This window comes from Calonectris borealis, chromosome 15 (genome assembly GCF_964195595.1).
Source record: "Calonectris borealis chromosome 15, bCalBor7.hap1.2, whole genome shotgun sequence".
Lineage (NCBI taxonomy): Eukaryota > Metazoa > Chordata > Aves > Procellariiformes > Procellariidae > Calonectris > Calonectris borealis.
Genome location: NC_134326.1, coordinates 1,425,442 through 1,443,472, shown reverse-complemented (window position 1 = coordinate 1,443,472; position 18,031 = coordinate 1,425,442). Strand labels below are relative to the sequence as shown.

General features: G+C 39.2%; 1 protein-coding gene across 24 annotated transcripts in view; it reads left to right on the top strand.

The window, feature by feature from the left end:
- Positions 1 to 18,031, top strand: part of ANKHD1 (ankyrin repeat and KH domain containing 1) — a 120,833-nt gene that overhangs the window by 70,043 nt on the left and 32,759 nt on the right. For 20 of the 24 annotated variants that reach the window (XR_012675867.1, XM_075163936.1, XM_075163937.1 and 17 more), the window contains 4 exons: positions 8,576 to 9,319; positions 16,512 to 16,657; positions 16,808 to 16,919; positions 17,748 to 17,893. Coding sequence is in view for 23 of the 24 variants with exons in the window: in XM_075163936.1 (XP_075020037.1) it covers positions 8,576 to 9,319; positions 16,512 to 16,657; positions 16,808 to 16,919; positions 17,748 to 17,893 (1,148 nt within the window). In the remaining variant the exon portion in view is untranslated. Of the gene's footprint in view, positions 1 to 3,668; positions 3,771 to 4,185; positions 9,320 to 16,511; positions 16,658 to 16,807; positions 16,920 to 17,747; positions 17,894 to 18,031 lie in introns of those variants that run through there. The other 4 variants (XM_075163949.1, XM_075163948.1, XM_075163951.1 and 1 more) reach the window with 3 other exon arrangements.

The following is an 18,031-nucleotide window of genomic DNA, read 5'->3' as shown; positions in this document are numbered from 1 at the left end:
GCATATATGCCATGTGTGTGACTTCTCAGATGCAGTTATTGTATCATTTTCCTAGGATGTGCAACACTTGATATTTTGGATTTCATAAAAATGACTACCAAACAAATGAAAAGAATATGCAATTTCTGGTTCAAATAAAACAGCAAAAAGCTATATATCAGCATGTGTGCCCTTACAGTTAAATAACTATTAGTATTGCGAAGTGGGTTAGTGTTCTGGAAGTACATTTTGTGATGCATGGGAATCAATGAGAGATTAGTTGATACTGAGTCAGAAGACTAAAGTTACAAGGTTATAGTCTCATGTTGTTTAATCAAATTATGAAAAGCAAATGATTGTGGTTTAAGAAATGGCTCTCATTAAAAACTTATTGCAAATGTCAGCACATATTTTAGGCATGTTTTTAGCAGTACCGTATTGTTGGAAGTGGCACAGAGAGATCTAGTTGTTCTCAGTATTCCAGGACATGCTTCATGCGTGTCAGCGAAACTAATCTGTGATGCGTTGCAAGAGATGTAGCAATCTGAAATGTGTCATTGGGCTGATGAAGCATTCCTGAAAACTTTGTGTGCAAAGCTTTTGTGTATTTCAGATCTTTAGGGGGAAAATGGTATTTTTGTGATAAACACTGTGTGGCCATTGTAGCGATATCACTCTGCTACTTTCACTGTGATGGAGTTAGTGCTCTTTGCTGAACCTCCATTCTCAACTTCTTATACACGTGGCTTTATTATACCAGACTTTCATCTTTGGACTTCTTGGGAGACAAGGGGCAAAAAAGGGTGTGAATAAAGGCGTGTTTATTATTTCCAGGGCGGGGGTGGAGGGGGCGGCAGTCTTAAGTTCTTATGTTACAAAATTGTTTATCCTGGGGAATACTAATTTCTTGCCTTCAGAGTTAGAAGTAGCCCCCTGAGTTTTTATATAAACTCCTAACTATTTGGAGGAAGGAGAGGAGCACCTGGCCTTCTTAACCTCCACGCAGTCTGGTTTTTAAGGACCTGTATTAGTTTTGCAAGAAATGCAATAGTAACAACTTGTTTCCTGAAGAGTTCTTGGCAAGTTGAGTGTAAAACTAGAATGCACTTCTATGTTATTGTTATGATTCAAATATGGTGTGAGGTTTTTCAGGAGGAATTTATGGTCTAATTTTGGATTACATTATTATTCTTCAGTGAAGTAAGAAGGCATATGGAATAGTTGCCATTTGAATAATTATTTTGGCAAAGGATTTAGTATCAATGTTTAGCAACTGAAAAGAGAAACAGTTCAGAGGTGACAGTGGATCTAGAGAGACTCAGATAAAGGTGATATGCAAAGATGGTAACGTCCTAAAGAGCTGAAGAAAAATCAGGTGAAAGAAGAAGTAGAATTAGTTCACGGGACTGAACAGACCTCAACTCTTACGTGCTTAGGAAGGATTGGTTTTGGTGCGCTATGTTTAACATGTGTCTGTTGTGTCCATGTAAAAGTGAAAGCCCAGTGAAGTTCAGCTCTTTGTGCTTTTGTGGGGAGAGGCAGGAGATCCCTTCCGATTGCTCGGCAGCCAGCAGCAATTCTGATGCAGCAGCTCAACACAGAGAGTCTTTTGGCTAGAATAAACAAATGTGCTATTTCTGCAGGACCAGAGGGTCTCTCCTGCTTTACACTGCGAGGGACGTAAAGCGCAGCGGCTACGATGCAGCTCCAAGTGTCCCTGCATCTCGTTCCCTGGAGCAAGGGGGTCTTGGTGCCCAGCACATGAAGTGGTCAAAAGAAATGTTGAGTTTCTTCAGGAAATCAGCTGGTGTAATAGTGTTGCCGTTGATAATCTTGTCTAGTTTGTAAATGCAAACTAATGTTTAATAAGAGTGGGATCTGAAGCTCCCAGCAGTGTTTGTGATTCTGCCTTAATCTTTCGCAGAGTGTGCCTGGTGAGCGCAGTGGCTTGAACCCATGGCATGTTTTTAGAACATTATTGAAAAACAACATGCTTGTGCAACAAGGGGATGCTCAGGAAGTCTGTGGAAAGCAGCAGGATTGTTTTCTTAGTCAAAATATTTGAACTATGTAAGGTGGTTTTAAACATGTCAAAATTTGAAGTAGTCTATTTTTGGAGGCTGAGGTATTGGTTATTTTGTAAGTTTTTCTCCAGATTTGTTTTACTTCATAGATAATCTGAAATTGTGCTTAGAAATGAACTAATTTGCCTTAACTGAGTGCTTAAAACCTATCAACATGCTGTCATTAGACTTCTCCAGTGTTGTTAAGCGGGCAGTAACTTGCAGTGTTTCTCATTTGGGGTACATGTTTTTTTAGAATACCAGAAGACCTAATAGACTTAAGGTATTCACATGAAAGCTGTTCACATCTGCTTTTGATCCCTGGGAAGGAGACCAGAGTTCCCTTAAAGTTGAGTAGGATTTGTGGAATCTGTCAGCTTTTTAAGTTAGACCTTCAATATACGGTATCCCCTGTATCCCCGTGCTAAATTTAAGTCTAATGGCTCGTAGAAAGGAGAGAAAAGCAAACTCCACGTAGCTTCAATAGCTACAAATTCAATAAATATTTTTTACTGCATTATCTGACTTCTGTGCCTAACAGGGAGTTATATACTGGCAGAGATCTCATACATTGTGTGATTTAATTGAAATAGGGGCCAGGTTAACGGTAGAACTGGGAAGATTATATCGTTCTCATTGAGGTGAAGGCATTAAAAAAGCAAGCTGATATTCTTGCTTTTCCATTCTGACTCCTTTCAGACTTCGCTACTGCACAGTCCAGCTGCCTGTTTGTTGTTTCATGTGCTTCAACATCTTTTGATTAATTTTTGCCATTTTCTCTGTATTTTCTGCCTGGGTCAGCAGCTGACCCAGTTATCTGGGATGAGATACCAAGTGAAATGTAACAGTCCATGCCTCATGGCTTTCTAAGTTCACTAATACTTTCTTAGTAGACTTAAAGACTTGTTATTCTTTTATGCAGTGCAGGCAGATTATTTAAAAACAAGACGTGTAGGTCCCCAAGAGCGCAAGCGTATAAAAATCTTTTCATGGCGGTTTGTGAAATTCTGCTCCTTTCAAGCTTCAATCACCTGCTTGCCATGGACTAATTTAATTACATCTTAGCAATTTTCAAGTTAGATATCATCAAGCCACCAGAGGAAGCTTGGGAAGAAGACTAAGATTGGAAAGTAACTCAAATTTTTGAATGTCAGAAAATTAAGTTAAGTTTGGCTTGGTTTCAGCCATGTTAACAATTGCCTGTTGGATATCATTGCACCTATTCCCTGCAAGTTTTCCATAGAAACAGCTGCAGGAGTGATAAAGATTGGCAGAAATATCGCATGGTTCGTAGGAGGAATGTAGGGAAAATACAAACTCATCTGATCATTCAGCCCTCCACAAATCGTCCTGTTCTTTATAAAGAAGAGTTAAGTATGTATTACAAACAATGTAGAGATGAATTTACTTGGGAAAAGTAGGCTAATTTTTTGTTGTCCAATTAGCCAGATTATTTAATATTGTACTTTGCATTTGTGTGTATATGGATTGACTGATTGTTTCCTCAGGTTCTTAGAGCTGAATTTCTTACTGATACGAATTACAGTTAAACACAGAATTTTCATGAAAATTCAATATTGAGCTCATCTTATTCCTGTTGATGAGGCTGGTGAATTTTAATTGCAGACTGCAAATCGAACTCTCAATTTCTGAGTGAAATCAGATTTTTAAAAAACTCTAAAGTACAAGAAGAGTGGACAAGCGATTCTGTTAACAAAGCACAAAGATGTTAGTATGGATTTATGCTTCCTGACATCTACCTTTTGCGAAGTGAGGAACAGACTGAATCTGGGGGGTTTTTTGTTGGTTGTTTTGTGTTGTTCTCTGTTTTGTGGGTTTTTTTATTTTGTTTTGGTTTTAAATTCTAGGTAATATTACCTATCAGGATGACATGGTGATTCATACAGATTTATATACTAGGTATTGGTTCCAGCAGAGAAGATGTATTTGAATATACAAATGTGTATCACACAGTTAACTTTTTTCTTGCTGTCATTTTTTTTATGCTGGAAAAATCTTTTGGAATTTAACTGTTTCGATTTGGATCCTTTCTTTTATTTCCTTTTTTTTTTCTTCACTTGACAACTCTAGAAATTAAGGAGCTGTCAACAAGTCCCAGAATTTGTTCTAATAAAAATTAAAGTATAATATAATTGTTTCAGGTGGTGGCCATGGTGAAAACCACTAAGCTTGAAATGCAAATTGTGTTGACAGAAACTCCCTGAAGAGCATAATGGATTGTAAAAACAAACCTTTGGTCTTTTTAATTTTCTGAAAATACCTTAAAAATGAAGTAGTGATTTTTCTTAAACTTTTGCTTGCTCTAAAATACAACAAATGTCCTTGCTAATTCATCAGTTAGTGCTTTTAGGGTAAGATCTGAACTAGGCTCCATTTATGTAAGAAAATTACTTACCTACTTCATGTTTCTTGAACACTTCCTTGGAGTAAATATCTCAGCCCTCAGACTTGCAGAGAATAGCGTAAGAATCTGCCTGTGCTACTACTGTAAAGTACAAGGCTGTCATTTGGGTGTTAGCAAATGTGGACAGTACATCTAATAACAATGTCATTGGGGTCAATAAGCTAGTTTTAGGCAGGTTTATTTTGGACTGGTAGCATCTCATCTGTGCTGCTCTTGTGAAAGGGCGTATAAATTACTTCTCTCTTGGGAGAAGACGACATCCTGTGGATTAGAAGTCAGGGCTAGGAGAGCAAGTTCCTTGAGAATCGTAAGCACTCAGGAAGAAAATATGGTATCAGACTTGTTCGTAGGCAGGAACCCTGTAAAGAGTGAATGTGTGTTAAGCAAATTTAAATTAGGAGAGTTTAATTGCTTAGGAGAGCCACCTGAGGATATAAATATGAAGGTTATTTTTCCAAACTCTTGCTCACAGTGTCTAGGACCTTTAAATGTTACTTGCAGCCAGAAGGCATTAAAAACTGGTAATGGTATCCTCCCTACATGTTATTGGGTGCTCAAGAAACCAGGAATGGTGCTTGGGGGAGGCTCATCTGGGTGAACGAACTATTGCAACTCAGGTACTTGGGAGATTACCTACAGTGTATGGGAGAAGTACAGGAGGTTTCCATAGGAAACATTTACCTCTTGTTTCCTGGAGAGAATAAGAAATCGGAGAAATGGATGGGAAGCTGCGTTTGTGCAGAGTAAGTCTTACCCTGAGTCGTGTGTGTTGGTCAAAAACAGGTTGAAGACATGTGCGTGCTCTGCAAGAGGTGGTGAAGGCTGAGGTGGTCAGGTTAGGAACCAGAACCTGTGGGAATATGGAAATATAAATAAAAGAGCAATTGGTGCTGCTGTTCACAAAATAAACTGGGAAACAGTCGTTTCCTTACTCTGTGGCTTTCCTGACAGGACCATAACCACTCTGGGTTTTCTATCAATTGAACAATTCTTTGTCTTGTAATCATGATGACCTGATGGCAGGTGGTATTTGTGTAGCAACATCTGGATTTCATTGATCCGCAGTCTTCATACTAAACAAGTCTTCCAAAAGTGGCCAAAACAGTTGCTTTAGAGGCTAGATTGACTACTTAATAGTGCTAGGTTTAATTTTGTGGTAGATTAGTGGTGTAGAAGATTGATGCTCCACCAAACAGATAAATGAACAAAATAAAAAAAAAAAAAAAAGAAAAAGAAAAAAAAGTTGGAGTAGTGTCTTGTTCATAATTATTTACTAAAATGGGCACAGTATTTTTCAGGATATTGTAATGTAGAAGGGATTTGGATAAAACAGGAAATTGCTACTTTTAAATACTTCCAGTATTATAATATGATAATATTATATTACAGTGCTTACATATTCGAAGCTACCAGCAGTGTCTTCTCCACCTCTGGCTTGAACTGGCTGTTCAGGTGTGCATGTCAGGTTTAGCAGATCTTTCTTCCTACGTCTTGTCCTCTTCCAGTATCCCCAAGATTACAGGTTGTAACTATTTTCTGGCATGGAAAGGGGAATCTGGAACCTGAAAAGTGGCCCTGCTAACTAATTAGAAGCTGATTAAAGTAAATCTCTGCACCTCTTCTGGAACTTGAGAGCCCAGCTCTTCACTTGCTGGTTTCCTAATGCCTGTCTTCAGAAACTGTCCCAACCTTCCATGGTCATTCCCAGCTTGAGCGGCTGTCTGGGGAGCACTGCCTGCTGTGAGACCAGCCTGGCTCCTCTACCCAGTCCAGGTCTCTATACGAGGCTGTACTTCTGCTCTTTACTTTCTCTTGTGCTTGTAGAAGAGTTTTCCTATGACAACCTTGTTTTCTCCCCAGGTGGGACTTAATTGAGAGGGACAATATTGGTACTTTATTATTTGGGAGCTCTTTGAACTGCAGCTTTTCTTTCCTACAGAGTGATGGAAGCTGTCTAGAGCTGCCTGGTCATGGGAATGCTTTGTGTTACGATGGAAATGATAGATACGGTAACCTTAGGAACGACATTAAACAGAGCAGTGCAAAGGGTTCCCATCTTAGTCACATCTTAAAGGCAGGGTTAATTTGCAGTTAGGTCACTATAATGTTTCTGCTACTTCAGCAGTGGAGCAGCTTAGTTTCAAAAGACACCAGTTGACTTTTATTAGTTTCTAACAAAGATATAGACAAGCATTTCAGAGATTTTTGGTGAGTGCAAATATATTTTGCAAGAGTGGTCTGCAAAACTTGACATTATAAGTCACACAGGATAAGAATATAGGGTACATCCTAGTATATCCTAGAATATATAGTTTATATAACTATATAAACCCTAAGTACGCTACAAAGCCAAATAGCTAGCAGCTTATAGCAGGCTTGAGCTAAATATCCACCAGCCAGCACAAAGCAAAATTTATTGCTAAACTTTAGTCAAATTCTTTGTTGTCTTCGGAGAAGTTGTCTTGGGACTCACTTATGGTTCAGAGACAAAATAATAGTAGTGGTTGGAATAGGTATTCAGCTGGAACTACTGACCTGTACAAGGCAGCTATATAAAGCACTGAGCTGGAGAAGGAGCTTACTGAAGGGTGTCTACAGTGTTTGTGGGATGCTGGGGTATTTCCCGGGGTTATTAAGATTTTTGTTGTTTCCCTTAAATTTAGATATGGTTTGCTTTCACTCCAGAGAGTCTGGTGAAGGTATTCAGCACAGAGTTGATTCAATTCTATTTTAGTATTTGTTCTTTCTCTTTATAAGAGAAAATTCTCTTTTAAGAGAAAATTCTCACAGTTGTTTGCTTTTTCAATTAGTTCTTCAAAAAAAGATTCATTTCAGAGTGAAGCGTGACTCCTGTTTTGACAGCAATGCAAAATGAAGTCACTTGTGAAGTAGTATTTTGGTGAAGGAAGGCCCAGAGAGAAATAAATCGGCGTTTTAGGAAACTTAATCCTTCCAGAGCTAGTGACTGATCTGGGACTTCATTCTTCTTGCATCCAGATTTTCACTTGACTGTGTGATGTTTAGGTAACTTTATTAAGCCATGGCTCAAACTGTACATAATTTTAATTCCTCTTTTAATGATTAATTGCATGAGTCTGCTTTGTAAATATTGAAGGTGGTTTTTTTGGTTTGTTGTTGTGTTTTTTTTTTTTTTAAAAAACAAAAAGCTACATATATCACTGTTTGGGTATAGCAAATGAGTGTTAGTGCAAAAAATTATTTGGTCAGGCCAAAACCTTCCACATTTTTAATTAAAGTTTCTTACAATGAAGCCATAATTAAAATTTCAGCACTTAATAGATTCTTATTAGCAAGATTTGACTGGAGGTTTCACGTGGCTTTCGGGAAAGCAGCCTTGGGTTGCTTGAAGGCAGTGAGCACTCAGAGAAGCGCTGCCCTGGCTTGGTGTTCCTTGCTAGATTTGTGCTGAAGATTATTTTTTAAGTCTTAATAGTGAGCAGAATTGTTAATTTGTTACTGGAAAGAGGGAGGCAAGCAAGCTGTTAATTTTGTCTCAGAACTTTTAAAAAGGTGCTAAAGCTTCAATATATATTTGTATATATTAAGTCTGCACTGGTAGGATTCTGTTTGTAATGTAAAGGTGGAATGCTATAGTGTTTGGAGAAATACTAGTTCAAAATACTGATCTTACTGTAGAGTTAGTCTTCTCTCAAATAGAGATTACTTTTGGTTGTAACCTTGCTGTTGGAAGTTAGCCTCTGGAAAATAGTCTTAGTTTAATTGCTCTGCACACCAGAACAACTTTGGGAACTCAGTAAATTATTTAAATTGCCTTGCTCTTCTTGCTGATTTCACTTCCCAGATGCATTGTCACGTATGTCAGAAACCATAAAGGTTCCTTATTCCTTAAGATTAAAATAGCTGTGTTCAAAGGGATATTAGGATCAATATTGAAAATTCCAGCTATATGCTTTGTCCTTTCTTGTCTTAACATGGAGTGTAGGGTTTACCTTTCTGTGGTTTGACAGATGTGCAGTGTTAGTTGTAAAGATTTTTTTTTTTTTTTTTTTTTTTTTTTGGTGGGTGAGAGGGGAGGTTTGGGGTATCTTCAGCATGGCATTTTTTCAAACATTTTTCATGTGCTTAGGTGCATCCAAGCAGAAGTCAAGTTCCCTGCAGGTAGCAGATAAGGACCTACTGCCACCTTTTCACCCATACCAGCCTTTGGAATGCATAGTAGAAGAGACTGAAGGCAAGCTGAATGAACTTGGACAGAGAATTAGTGCTATTGAAAAAGCACAACTTAAATCATTGGAATTAATTCAAGGTGAACCTTTAAATAAAGATAAGATTGAAGAACTTAAAAAGAACAGAGAAGAACAAGTACAGAAGAAGAAGAAAATATTGAAGGAGCTGCAGAAGGTGGAAAGGCAGTTGCAGATGAAAACCCAACAGCAGTTTACCAAAGAATATTTGGAGACCAAAGGTCAGACAGACACACCACTTCCCCTGCAGCAGCAGTGCCCACTTACAGGGGTCTTCCCGGAAGTGGAAGCCGATAAGGGTCTGCCGGAGGATAACTTTTCAGGGTTACCTCAGGCTGACACAATCTTGTCTAAAGATGACGAGCAACAACAGTCTCCACCACCTGCTGAACAAATAGAGTTTGTCCCTATCCAGCCTTTGCCAGCACCGCAATGTAATTTTTCTGGTAATTTAGGTTATAATGGGACAGAGTCTCTTGAACTTCAGAAAGCATTAGGGAATCAGCAGAATGTAGGACAGCAGCAGCAAATTGCTGGGCAGGGGCTCTTAGTTCAAGAACCAGACGGATTAATGGTTGCCACTCCAGCACAGACGCTTACCGACACTCTTGATGACCTAATAGCAGGTGGGTTAAGAAATATACCTATTTTTGCATTAATTTGTGTGCTCAGTTTCCCTCTCTCTCCTTCCCTCCAAAAACATCTTGGGGTTTTCCAGTTTGGGAATACTTGCTTAAGAATAAAGTTCCTGATTAGTGCTATTAATCCTAACAGTGACTTCCAATTCTAACATGAGACTTTTAAATATCTTTTTTTCCAAAGTGCAAAACTTCCTGTACTGGAGACCTGTTTTAGCCCCTTTGGCTTCATCTTTTTCTGTGCTTCTTTAAACAGCCTTATCATGAGTGATTAGTAGTGCCCATTAGGAAACCTGAAAGCGCGACAGTTTTATATCTTCTGTAGAATTTTCTGTACAGGCTTATACCTCAGTGACTTCCTTCAGTATAGTAGCCATCTCTAGAAAAGGCCAAATTATTGTCATTTGTATGGACAAATATGTCCCTCTCCTTGCTGCTTGAAGCATTGCTATGGTTTAAACACAACCTGGAATCCGCGCACAACCGCTCAGTTCTGTAATGGCTGTGTTTTCAGAATACCCTCTAAACCCTGGTTGTTGTACAGGTATATCTGCTTGTTAGATACAACATATGGCATACATCCTGTTATCTGGATGAAAAGCAAAAATCCAAACATCCTTCCATTTGTTGATAACGGTGCGAAGGGGAATGGAAGTTCCCACACACTGGGTTGTGTGAGTCCCCTTGTGGAAAAAGAGGTGTTGTTTTGGTTGACTTCATTTCATGGAGTTGACTAGGATTGATGTTTGCTGCTGGAGGTATGCAGGATATAGCCAGTGTTGTTTGGTCTGTAGTATTTTTTAATTCAGTGTTTTTCAATGTTTCTTTGCACCTTGTGTCTGTCCCTCAGCCCTTATTTTCCTGTCTTTCCCCCCCCCGCCTCCCCCATCTTCGTAGTCATTGCCCTGTCCTCTTAAGTTCATTTCAAGGTTGTAGAAATGTGCGGTAAGACCTTTCGCCAGTCATTCCTGTGAACTTTTAGAATGGTAATTGCATCAAGCTCATGCGAGTCGAGACTACCTGCAACTTTCCAACCTCCCATGGAAGCCACAGTTGGTGGAATAGTGTGGTGCATTGTACCAGCTCTCTTCAGCTATACAGTGTAATTCAAAGAAATCCTCCTGTATTATAGAGGATCGGTCTTAGTTCCCGCTTTTCTGGCATGGCTTGCCTCCCTCCCCACTCTGTGGTGCTCTTCAGAGTATTCAGCCAATATTAAAACAAAAATGCAATTGGATTATTCTTGATTTTTATTACTCACAATTTAGTACTGGAGTGTGTGAGGAGGAAGATTTGAATGATTAATGCAAAACTTAATCAACAAGGGCTTAATCTTTGGAGTAGTTCATGTTGCTGACAGTTTCACATATCTAGCACGAGACCATGTAGTATATACCCTTTCATGGTTAGCAGCTGCGTATTGCATCCAAAATATTCAGTGTACCCAAAATGAAAAAGTGCTGCAGTCAGCTGAGTGTGAGAACTGTGCTGTTTGAAAAAAAGATTGCAAACAACCAGAAAAACTTTATCTTAAAAATAATTTAAAAAACCTTGAATAGACATTGGTTCATTTTCTAAAACTCTTTACTGTTTTTGCTAAGTAGTTAAAGACATTTTTTGCTAAGAAATTATTTACTCATTTCAAAAATCGATACAAATAGCATGCTTTTCTACAACTATTAGAAACTATATTTGCAGAAATGCAACTCACGGAAACTTTTTTGCAGGAGCCTCTGAAGTTAATGTATTGATGTTGCTTTATTGAAATATGCTTTCTTTTCAAATTCCTAAGTTTGTTTTACTTCCCTCCCCCCAAAAAATTGTTGGAAGAGAATGAGATTTTGCTCACTTTTTAAATCCAGACTGTGTAAAAGAGTGACCCCTGTGTAAATTATAATCCTACTATATCTCAAATTTATATACATTTAAAAAGAAACTGTAGATCTACCTACTCATACTCCAAACTCTTTGATCTGTTTTTAAAACTTGACCTTTTTCCACAAACTTGCCCATTAGTCCTTAATTTTGTAAAGAAATTTTGAGCAATAGAAACTGTTATGAGAACTGATTTTTACATGCGTGCTACAGATGCCAGATAAAATTGTTAAGGCGCTTGCGCCCCGTGTGGGGGAAGTCTGTCTCTTAGAGAAGTTGTCTCGCGCTCAGGTGTGCCGATGAAGTGTCTCCCTTGGTCGCGGTACCACTGGTGGAGCTGCAGTAACGGTGGTGAGTGACTCTTGTTTAGAAGAGGTATGAACATTTTTATTCCTGCGGAGTATTCCAGTTTGTATCAGGTCTACTTCAGAAGAACAGAAATGTTAAATCGGCTTTTTGCCCTCTGCACCACAATACCTTTTACTGTTGCTCTTACCAGTGGCAATGTAAGAGGCAAATTTTTCAAAGCCTGAGCTGAGACTAGTTGTAAGGGAGAACTTGCATTTCTACAAAGCCTCAAATCTTTATTTTGCTGACTAACTTAATTGTGACAACATCCATAAATGGAGTATTAATCTTGCCAGTCTGCTGGCATAATTTGTCAGCTGCTAGTGTTGAGATGGTTGATGCCAAGGTGCAAAGTGCTGGAAGTCTCGCTGGCAGTCAGTCACTGGTAGACGTGTTCCTGAGTCCCCTCTTCCATAAAGCTGCGCAGAAGTAACCGAGTAACCTTTGGAAAGTCAGGTAAAACCTAAAAATGAAGTAGCTCTTTCCACTCCAGAACATTTTCGTTGTAATGGAGTTTATTTAGATGTGCTGAAGCAAAAGTCTTGCAACTAACCCTATCTTTGAAGGTGTGACTTATAACAGTCAAAATTTTAATTGGGTTTACAAAAGAGATACAGATGTGCAGTTTAGAGTGGGAAAGCAATAAATTATTTTGGATCACATCTTCCACTAGAAGAGGACATTTTGGATCTAATTTTCATTACTTAGTACATATTTGGTTTCTTGAAGCATCTTGTCTTGCATAGTGGGAGTTTCATTTCAGTTCACATTATGCATTTACCATAGTAGATTTCTTAGTTGGCAGTACCTGCATTGAGGATTTTTTTCTGTTTTAGGGTATTAAAGATGAGGAACTCTTTTCTTTGTTGCTAGGTTTTGTCTCTAGTTGTAGAACGAAACTCCTGTTTGTTCTACTGGGCTGGTATTTTTAGTCAGGAGGTGGCATCTCTGTGTGCCTCTGTCTGACTCTCCTCCTGCGAGCTCCCATTTGTATACTGAAATTCCAGGTGTGTTTTGAGAAACTTTATTAACTGATATTTGATTCTGAAATTCTGGTTGTGGTCAGTTATACAGAATTGTGATATTTTAAGGTAATGATTTGGAAGGTGACATCTAAGTTACTGTATTTAGGATTGCTGTTTGGAGTAAAACTGGTTACTAGGATAACTGGGAGTGAGAAATGGTGACTCAAAACAAGACGCAGTTACCAATGTGCAAAAGCCTCTGTGCAGTAACACGTTACTGAGAAGCTGCGCGGACAGGCTAAAAGACTGCTCGATTGTGAAAAAAGATTGTTTTCTTTGTCCTGAAAATCCCAGTTCCTTTGAGGAAAGAGGAACTGAAATCCAAGTCCAGTATTCATGAATGTCCATGCTTATGGCATGACAATGGTTAGTAGATGCAGTTTCAGACTACAGCTGCGATGTTATCCAGGGCTGCTTGCTCAAGGTTCTGCCAATGCCTCCAGAGTCGTACTTCCGTAAAATACCAAGTTCTTGCTTCCTTCTGTTTTACTCATTTTTCCTGTGATATTTTTTCATAACTTTGGAAAATAGTCATCCGTGTCTTTGGAGACCTGTCTTCGACTTCACACCGATTCAAAAAAGTCCCTTTGGAAAGTTGCAAGCCCTTCTTAAAATGTGGGGAACCTGGATTTTGTCATGTGTAGAATATTTTTTTTTTTTAATACAAGTCTTTTGAATATTAAAGTCTATAGAAACATCCAAAACCGATGTCACAAAATAGATATTTTATAAACATCTGAGGTACACATTACGAAAATTGATTTTTATTTGTTTTTTTTAATCAATGCTTGGCTATCAGTGTGTTTATCATTACCCTTCCCAGTGAAGACAAAAAGCTTGTTCAGTAAGAAGCAAGCTGCATGTTCGAAAGTTTCCCCCTTGTCTTCTCAGAGGGTGAAAGCCGCACATATTTCTAGTCTGTTAAAATCCTGCGGCGTGGTGTAGAGATGCTGAAGGTGATCATCCCCCACGATTGGTTTTGTGCCCTCCAGCTAGCCTTTCCCCTTGGAGTCGTGGGCAGTGCCCTCCACTGCTGAGCTGCAGTCCCGCAGTCATTCCTGCGTTAATGCCAGTTACTGAGATGAAAAGCTGGAGTGGGTATGGTGGTATTGGTCCTCGGGGAGACTGCACGTTAGCTTCTGGCGCTGTGAGTATGACCTGCTAAAGGCTAGTGATCGGCAAGATCCTCCACTTCCCGGGGCCAGTGTCAGGCTGATGAAGCCATCCCTGAGGGCACGGCCAGGCTCCTCTTGGTAGCAGGAGGCAGAAGTAGAGAGGTGGCTCTCCCGTTGTGTCCCGTCGGTAGGACGACCTCGTCTCCGTGGATGGGGTTCGCAGGAGCAGTAGCTGTCCCACCTCCCATGATCAAGGTTGGTAATGCGGAAACAGACTTGGGGAAATATGAGTTAATTACAATTTCATACAAACATATGTGAAGGGGTGTTGTAACCATTGTTGCAAAGTCATCTTAAAAATCTATATGTTGTTGTGTAATTTAGGCTGAGCTAAATCAGCCCCATGAATCTGGAGGTTCTCAGACATGTTTTGCTTCGCAGAGCACGCATTACGTTGATGCGCCTGTGGGCCAGCTTGCCAGCTGCGCTAGGGAAATAGAAAATTACACTTAAAAAATCCTGCAGTTTTGTAAACTCCATAGTTATAAGGGGATGATTAATCAGTGGGCGTTGTAGGACTATTTGTTGTTAGATTGTATCTTAAACAAGAGTTTGGGGTATCAGTACAGGATTTATCTGCATTTCTACTGCGTTTGGTGTTCTTTCTCACATTTGACATCGTTGTTACTGTGCACGTGAAGTGCTTAGCGCACACTCATATGTTTCAAGCACATGATGAAAATCTAAAGTATGCAAAAAATACTTGGACATTTTCAGTCATGGTTGTGAAATGTAGAGAATTTGTGGAACCTGTAACGGCAACCCTGAATGTATTACATTAAGGACCGTTAAACTGGCTCAAGTGCGGTCCCTCTGCTCACCCCTGCTTTGTATGCACAGCACATGTTTTTAGATATATCTATAGCTGCGAGGTCTGAAAGCATTGAGCCAGTGTCTTTCCTGAGGAAGGACCAGTTTGAGTTAATATAAGCCCTTAACAAGGTGATTTGCTGTCTTGTATTTTGGAAGGAATAATCTTTAGAAATCCAATTAGTATCTTGCACTTCAGTGCATTGAGCAAGAAAACAATTGTATTGCATTAATTAATGCTCATTTGCTGCTGTAAATGGTAATCCATAGTAAGCAGATGAAGTGTTGGAGCTTTTATATTTGAAACTTTTAATACAAACCTGGTTTGCTTGTGAAGGTTGTAACGTGAAGCAAAAGTCAACTCTGAATTCAGATACAATACTTTGTTGCTTAAATGTGGTAGCCAAATGTTAATGCTGGTTTTTGCCTGTGCGCCAAGGAGAGTGCTTAACTTAAAACATACCATTGAAAACTGTCACCTCTCAAAATTTCAGTGACAACCCCCCCGCCATGTTTCCAGAACCCAACTGAAGTGACCCATCTAAACTGGCTCCAGTCTGTGTGTCCTTTGTCGCACTTATGCGCATAGGCTGAATTAGTGGTATTAGTGATCACGTTGAGGATTTTTCTAAGGCTTTTCCGTCTGCACCGGTTTCCTATGAGTAATTGCTGGTGTGTAATTTGTCAATGGAATCGGGAAGGTAGAGCTGGGAAGGGTTTGCAAAAATTTCTTGTAAGTTATACGCAGGTTTGAGTTCATCCTTCATCTTCCTTTATTGCTCGAAACACTTGGATAAAAGCAAAATGCTGCTGTTTATTTCTTACCTGCAGTTGTTAGTGTTTCCCATCAATTGCTTGTTCCGGGAATACTACAAGATACTGTGTGTTTTGGAATAATTAACGCTAACCAGGTATTCCATCTAATGAGGCTGCATAGTATAGAAATTGGCAATCCACAGTGACAATGCTTGTCAAATCTAGCTGCTATATTAGCGTGGCTTACTATAATTAAAGTGCACTCATAGCTAATGCATAGTTTTGTTAGACCTTCCTGCCAACTAATCAGTCCCAGCTGAGCGTTACATTCATTTGGGCTCCCCTTGGACTCTCATTTGGTTACAAAGGCAGGCAGAGGTCTTGGCCCCACAATATAGGTGTGCAAGGATATTTCTCTCCTTGTTCTGGTAACGCTTCATTTAAAACTGGTTGAATAAAATCTGATTCTCAATTATCAATTTTTTTTTAAATTGTTTTTTTTTTAAAAAAAAGAAGATAAAGTTGCATTCCTCGTGTCCCTGAGCTGCACTAGATCTTCAGGATGAAATCTTTTACAGGCTGTGGATCAATCAGAATAAATTCTAGGGAGCACAGACAGTTTTCAGCTTTCTTATTTTTGTTGACTGCCCCCTCCTGTCTGCTGCTTCTCCACCCTTCCTGGGTTGTTTTAACTGAGGCACAATTAATCGTGTAAGTTACTATCAGTCATCTTGCTTTGAAAACCTTCTTTGGAGACTAGGTGTGCACTAACCCTTACATGAAAAACTTTGGAATTCCAGAATGAGGCTGTATTTCTGAACATTAGGTTCATGTTTTAGTGATAAATCATTTGCCTGCTTAGACTGAGCATATGATTGAAATCTAACAGTCAAGGTTACAATTTGAAAAGGATAACTAATAATCCTCATAATTCATACTTGTAATGCATACAGACTAATTCATAAAATTATTTTCTAACTTAACACAGTTTGGAGGTGATACTCACACTGTTTAACTGCCGGAAAGCTTCTTTGCGCGAGACACCAACTTGTTTGTTTTTAGGAGCACTTAATTTGTTTCCCCCCATTACTCTTTTGATATTAGACCATTGCAGTTTTACGGGACTAAATATTTTTCATATAAAATGTGGCATTCCTAAGAGTGGATTAATAACATGGTGTTACTTTTCAGCTGTGAATAGCAGAGTGCCCAGTGGCTCCACCAGCTCCTCGCACACTACCGAATCCCCTACGCCTGAGCCCTGTTCACAGGCATCAAGCAATGTGCCCTCGCAGTCGGTGCTTCCTATGTATCCTTCAGTTGACATCGATGCACACGTGAGTGATTGCAATTGGTTTTGAGTGGATTTGCTTTCTGATAAGTTCTGAAAGGAAAAAAATTAATCTAGTACTGTCTTTAAAATGTTGAAGCTCTCAAAGTATTTTTAATTTCTGAATATCTGCTTCTTTTTCTTCCCAACTGTGAAGACTGAAAGTAATCATGACACTGCTCTGACCCTTGCATGTGCGGGAGGTCATGAAGAACTTGTATCTGTACTGATAGCACGTGGTGCCAATATTGAACACAGAGACAAGAAGGGTAAGCTGAAACAGTAAAACAGTTTGACCGTGAACTACAACTTGAAACAGCGAATTTCAAATAGGGATTTGGGATTCTTTACTTCAGAAAATTAACAAATCTTGCAAAAATGTAGAATTGCATTCTTGCACTTCATGTAGAAATATTGGCCATATAAAGCTGGTGACATTGCATGCCTTTCTATCTGTATTTTTGAAAGGAAGTGCATCTGAGTGGTATTTTAAGCAGATTTGCGAAATGTGAAGCACTTTTGTCCTTACGATTTACCCTCTACAAAAGTGGCTAATGGGGGTAAATATCAAATTTGGCTGACAAGGCTAATGGGGAGTAGTTGTCAGGTTGTGTATCGTATTGTTCCAAATAACAGAGTTCAGCAAAATCTCAGATCTTTTAGAGCTGAGAGAACAAAACCACCATGCCTCTCTCCTTGGAACTCACATTGACCACTTGGAAATAAGCAGTGTGCGCAGTGCAGATGTGTTCACTTGTTGGAGCTTTATTAAATAGAATTAAATGGAAAGCCATGACTTCTTTAAAGAGATGAGTTGGTCGGAACTTAATCCAAACTGATCAGTGCAAGTACTGTTTAGATTTCTTCTGAAGAACCTTTAATTGTATTTGGCTGGAATCAGAGCCTAGATGTGTCAGGGTCAGAAGAGGGCTAGGAAAGGGTCTGAGATTGTGGCCTATACCAGGAAACCCCCAATCTGAGGAAGACATGTCTGGTCAATAGAAGTCATTGTGAATTAACCCTTCTGTGCATTTCTGCTCCTTAATAATACCTTTGAGATTCTCAAAGTTGCTTTTAACGTGATCTCTTGTTACTAGGTTTTACGCCTTTGATTCTGGCTGCAACTGCTGGACATGTTGGTGTAGTGGAAATTCTTCTAGACAAAGGTGGGGACATAGAAGCACAGTCTGAGCGCACAAAGGATACTCCGCTTTCGTTGGCATGCTCCGGTGGACGCCAAGAGGTAGACATATTTGTCCTCAATGGGTTTGAATTGGGTTTTTTTGTAGATAGTTTTTTGTACAGTGTTTTTTTTGTTGATGGTGTAATAAATCATCCTTTTTCTGGAAGGTTTTTAACCTGTGTAAGGGTAGCTAATTTA